The sequence below is a fragment of the Pterocles gutturalis genome, unplaced genomic scaffold (assembly GCF_000699245.1).
Source record: "Pterocles gutturalis isolate BGI_N339 unplaced genomic scaffold, ASM69924v1 scaffold4123, whole genome shotgun sequence".
Lineage (NCBI taxonomy): Eukaryota > Metazoa > Chordata > Aves > Pterocliformes > Pteroclidae > Pterocles > Pterocles gutturalis.
Window position 1 is genome coordinate 10,347 of NW_010122748.1, and position 5,559 is coordinate 15,905.

Here is a 5,559-nt window from a genome sequence, read left to right on the forward strand (position 1 = left end):
TGGGTGCTGGAATTTGTCTTCTTATTATAATTCAGGTTTGTAATGAGTTATTTTGTGTGTAACGGAGACTGGTTAGATACAGTGTAGCTGGAAGGAAAAATCTTGCTTGGGTTGCCCTTTATTTATTTATTTTGAATGCTATAAAGCATCGTCCTTTGTATCTGTCTGTCTGTATGTAAGAAATTCTAAATATTCCATAAAGGACGAGAAAGTTGGGATAGTTAATATAAAAAATGTTTCAGGTAGGAGTGGCTGTTTGATTCAAAATACAGGAATTAGTGGACTTCGAAAGCAGTAGCTGCTGTTCAGTACCATTGAGGACTTCTCCCTAAACAGGACAAATGCAGCTTTGAGACATTATCCTGTAGAACAAAGCAGTAAATGTACAAACTTAAACACTTTTTTTGAAAAAAGTGCTTACTGAGTAATCTGTTTGCTAGTGTCAGTGTCGAAAAGTCACTGAGATCATTGCCAGGTGAGATGCTCAGCATTTGTACGTGAGAGGGCAAAAATATTGCATGAATGATATTTAGATGAAAAACTTAATGATCCCTCCCCAGCGTGATGAAAATACTGAAGCAGGGAATTAATACTAATTCTTGACTCGATTTATTCTTTCTGATCAATTTTGTTTCTTTTCCCACAGCTGTTTGTTGCTGGTTTGATTGTGTTGCTGTTGGACGAGTTGCTGCAGAAAGGTTATGGCCTGGGGTCTGGCATTTCCCTGTTTATTGCCACCAACATCTGTGAAACCATTGTCTGGAAAGCTTTTAGTCCCACTACCATCAACACTGGCAGAGGTACGTGTGCTATTACAATTAGTTATAATGTATTTCAGTGGATGTGTGCTATACGTAAACTATCAGATATTTATTGGATAGCTATTCAAAAAAATGTTTTTATGTGTGATGATTAGCTTCTCAAGTCAATTGTCTAACAATGAAAATGAAAATGTTTTCTGACTTAGGTGAAGATTAATAATCTACAAGTTTGCCTTTGACAATTTGAATTGCAGTAGTTAAAATGGGATGCAAAACCCTTTGAAGATTTTTGTATTTCCAAAGTGAAATAGTCTTGCTTTAGCGTCATTTAGTCCTTAGAAATAGAGAAGATAAGAAATTCTGTAGATTGAGTTCCGTATGATGCAACTGTTTGTGGCTATAGGATATTTTTATAGTTGGTGCCTCCAAATTACTTTAAGCTGGCTTGATTCTTCAGAGACTACCATTTCTTCATTCCTCTACCAATATTTGACAATAATTGGTTATCCTGAGACCCTGGAAATATCAAGTAAAGATACAGCATGTTTGCATCAAGACATTAATGAGTTTAATGCATACATTTGAAATCCTGAGCCATGTTTTTAGTTTGCTTTCATTTTCACCTGATTTTTAGTTGTTCTATTGCATTTTATTACTGCTTTTCTAAAGCTATTTTTCTTCTCGTTTATAATTTCTTCCTTCCAATCATCCTTATGCCCCCAGAAAAGAAAGAAAAAATATTCTTTCATGTGTGTGACTTGTTTGGTTATTTTTTTAATCCAGAATAATGTTTTGGTAGATTATTCTACATTCTATAAGCTAAACCAGAATCCTGTATTGTGATATATTTGTTGTAACAGGATTTATGTCCTATTGTGTCTGATTTTTATATGTGTCATTCTTAAAATTTCCAAAAGAAAGATACTCTTTTTTAATGTTTTTAATTTACATTTTAAAATTTCCAAAAGAAAGACACTCTTTTTTTAATGTTTTTAATTTACATTTTAAAATTTCTTTTACTTTTCTTCTTGGTGCAGGAACAGAGTTTGAGGGTGCTGTGATTGCATTATTTCATCTTCTGGCTACACGAACCGACAAAGTCCGGGCTTTGCGGGAGGCTTTTTACCGACAGAATTTGCCCAATCTCATGAATCTGATTGCTACAGTATTTGTGTTTGCTGTAGTCATATATTTTCAGGTAAAATGAGAAATTCCTCAGAGGAGCTCTGCAACTGCATAGGTGGAAGTGCCTGGACCCTCTAGGGACTGCAGTCATTGGAAAAAAATGCAAAAGTTAAAGTAGAGTAACTGAAGTATGTTAGCTTTGAGTAAGGAACACTTTTTTTTATTTCAATATTGTTATTTCAGTAACATACCTCAGTGGCAGTACAGCTGTTAAATTTTAGAGCCAGATGCACTCAGTGATGTAATCTCACATTCCATTGAATGCCATACACCCTGTGAGATTATTTTTACTAAAAATGGATTCTAGAACTGCCATGCTTGTATTACACAAATAATATATACTTTATATTCATCGTTGACTTAAGAGAATACTTTTGGACAGAGCTGGAGAACCTTGCTTCCTTGGGGTGTGCGTGATACAGATTTGTCTAGAAAACAACCATGTAATTACACGAAAAATTAGGGGGAAAAACAATAAGCTTAGAAATTAGGGGGAAAAGAGAAAACCCTAATTTTCTTGAAATGCTTAGCTAGTATTTCTTTTTAATTTTAAGAATTTACTAAAATGGATGCTAAAGGAGGAGCCATAAGGTGATTTTTTTTCTTTTTTTTGTGTGTGTGTGGCTAAAATGTAATTTATTTTTCTAAGCTGTTGAGTCAGAGTGCTGGCAAAAAACAAAGAATTATCTGGTTTTCAAATCCATGGGGCTTTTCCTGTCCCAGAAAACAGAAGGCTGGACTTAGTACACAGAAGTCTGCTGTTGACTGGCTAGTTAAGTTAAAAGCCACTAAAGGCTTTTATCAAACCCTGTTCTATAAAGTGTGTTTTAGAGGAATATAATTTATCAGAGGAGAGGTAATGTTTATATAAAAATAATGTAATGTTACCAAGCAGTAACATGAATAAATCCTTAACGTTTGTAATACTGACTGTAGCAAAAAGCCTTTGGGTTTTCCTGTCTCAGACCTTGCACTCCTTGTTCATCTCGCAAGAACGCCCTGGTCAGGAATAGCTTTTAGGCACACTAGGAATAATTTCTATCTTGGAAATAAACTTGGTGCATTTGTGTTCTTTCCCGTAGGGATTTCGTGTTGATTTACCTATCAAGTCTGCACGATATCGTGGACAGTACAGTAGCTATCCTATCAAGCTCTTTTATACCTCCAACATTCCCATCATTCTGCAGTCTGCCTTAGTTTCGAACCTCTACGTTATTTCCCAGATGTTGTCTGTTCGTTTTAGTGGCAACTTCTTGGTGAACTTATTAGGACAGTGGGCAGTAAGTATTTCACCACTTCTTTTACTTCAGAAAATTATTTGTATATATTACTTCATTGTGAAAGTTCGGTATTTAGCCAGCAGAAAAATGGAATACTTTTTAACATTTGTATATAAAAGCTGTTTTAAACATTGAAGAGGAATTCCTCTCTAAATACAGGATAGGAATGTGAGAGATCTGTGAGAAATAACTAATTGCCTTTGTGTTCCTCTCTTGTAGGATGTCAGTGGCGGTGGCCCTGCTCGCTCTTACCCTGTTGGTGGTCTGTGCTACTACTTGTCCCCTCCTGAATCCATGGGTGCAATATTTGAGGATCCTGTCCATGTCATAGTTTATATAATATTTATGTTGGGATCCTGTGCGTTCTTCTCAAAGACTTGGATTGAGGTTTCCGGGTCATCAGCAAAAGATGTAAGTGTTCTGATGTGCCTAGATGTTTTCAAACACTGCCTTGAATCTAGAACTGATGAGCTACTAACTGATCAGTTCTTACTCTGACTAAATATCAGGTGACTGTGAAACACTGCAGCAGTTTGATAAAATTATGTTTTTTGCAGGTTGCCAAGCAACTCAAAGAACAGCAAATGGTGATGAGAGGCCACAGGGATACTTCGATGGTTCACGAGCTTAACAGGTAAGGAAGGGCTGACTTCCAGCAGTGCTGCTGCACAGGATGGTTAAAAGAGCTGGGAAGGTGTCAACAAGAGCAGATATTCTCAGAAAAATCTGAGACCTGTTTCCACTGCAAATGTCAGGATTCTTCCCTTTCAGCTGTTGCCTTTCCCAGTAGTGCAGATGATGTTTATAGCAGTAGGTAAGCGATTAACCTGTAGTGTCTTTTGTTTAAGTGGCATAATGAGGGATTTTAGGTTGAATCTCTTCCATGTTTGTAAAAGGAAGATATACTGATTCTCACAGGTGTTTAATTTACCATTCCTGAACTAAGATGATACTGCAAAAGCAGCATTCTATGCAGTATTTTAAAGCCTGCAGATCTATATTGTAAGGTAGATTTATCCCTATGTATTTAATCAAAGCAGTTATTCTTGGTCCTGTGGAGGCTATGTAGCATGCATATACGTAAAATTGTTATACTTTCAATTGAAAATCTTTGCCAGTGTTCAGTTATTCACACAGCTTTCCTATCAGTGCATATTTATTTTAGTTTCTACTTTGTGCAATGGAAGATAATAAGAGCTAACAGCAGACTAAATTTGTTGCTCAATATTCTAGTTGGTTGTTTTAGTAGCAGATGTATTGTTAGAATCCTTGGATGAAAATTCATTATTCTTTTTTTCCTTTGGAACAGGTATATCCCTACAGCAGCTGCATTTGGTGGTTTGTGCATCGGTGCCCTTTCAGTACTGGCTGACTTTCTAGGAGCCATTGGGTCCGGCACTGGCATTCTGCTTGCAGTCACTATTATTTATCAGTATTTTGAAATATTTGTAAAAGAACAGGCTGAAGTTGGAGGAGTAGGTGCATTATTTTTCTAGATGTCCAAATATTTCATGGTTTGTGTGAAAGGGAAAGTATTTTCACAACATGTGTCATTTAGTCCAATAATGCTATTTTCTTTTTACTTGTTTTAAAGTGCTACATGTCCCATTACTGTAATGGGCATTGAGCAATGCCTGTGTGCAGCATTAGTACCAGCTGCCTTAAGGATAAAGTTTACATTATCTTGTTTAGGTATTATCTAGTGTTGCCTGTAATGCTGGAAACCAATTCATCTACCTTGCTGTTCAGACACTACAGTGAGATGGTAAAATGTATCAGTTTGATATCGGTGAACATTTTTGCACAGAGCATTAAATTGTTAAATTTATTTCCCTGTCCTTAATAGGAAGAAAAAAAAAATCTGAGTTCAGATTGCCATGTGCCAGTATTCTTGAAAAAATTTATTTGTAGCCTGTATTTTACATTAATTTTTTTATACTTTTTTAACTTGCATTTCCCCATCCTTGAGCTCAGCACTCCTTATTCCTTTGTGGTGTCTCCACCCAGGCACCCTTCTCTTAGCTCTAAGGGTGGACAAGCAAACATGTTACCGGAGACTGATACTCATCTCACCTGGGAGCTGGTTCTGTGGTGGATTTGCTGCATTGCAGGGCCTGGGGCATTTCGCTTGCCTGCCCCAGGCCTCCTGCGAGACAGCGTGGTAGCTGCTGCCATGTAGCAAGTCAGCCTCGTAGTTTTGTTTCAACATGTACTTGTGAAAACTGTGCCACTGAAACTTCATGTCCACTTTGCTTTTGTGAGTCTAAGGAACAAGGCCTGGTTCCTAAAGCAGTGTTCAAAGAAGGGAAAGGGGGGGAACGAGGAGTTCCTGC

At 37.0% G+C, this 5,559-nt stretch overlaps 1 protein-coding gene across 1 annotated transcript in view; it reads left to right on the plus strand.

Moving 5' to 3' along the window:
* Positions 1-4,917, plus strand: part of SEC61A2 (Sec61 alpha 2 subunit (S. cerevisiae)) — a gene marked incomplete at its 5' end in the record, with an annotated part of 14,336 nt that extends 9,419 nt beyond the window's left edge. The window contains 7 exon segments of the mRNA XM_010077609.1: positions 1-35; positions 647-800; positions 1,799-1,959; positions 3,029-3,226; positions 3,446-3,637; positions 3,784-3,860; positions 4,536-4,917. The exon segment at positions 1-35 is cut by the window's left edge and continues 28 nt beyond it. Of these exon segments, the coding sequence (XP_010075911.1) occupies positions 1-35; positions 647-800; positions 1,799-1,959; positions 3,029-3,226; positions 3,446-3,637; positions 3,784-3,860; positions 4,536-4,722 (1,004 nt within the window).
* Positions 4,918-5,559: the final 642 nt, after the last annotated feature.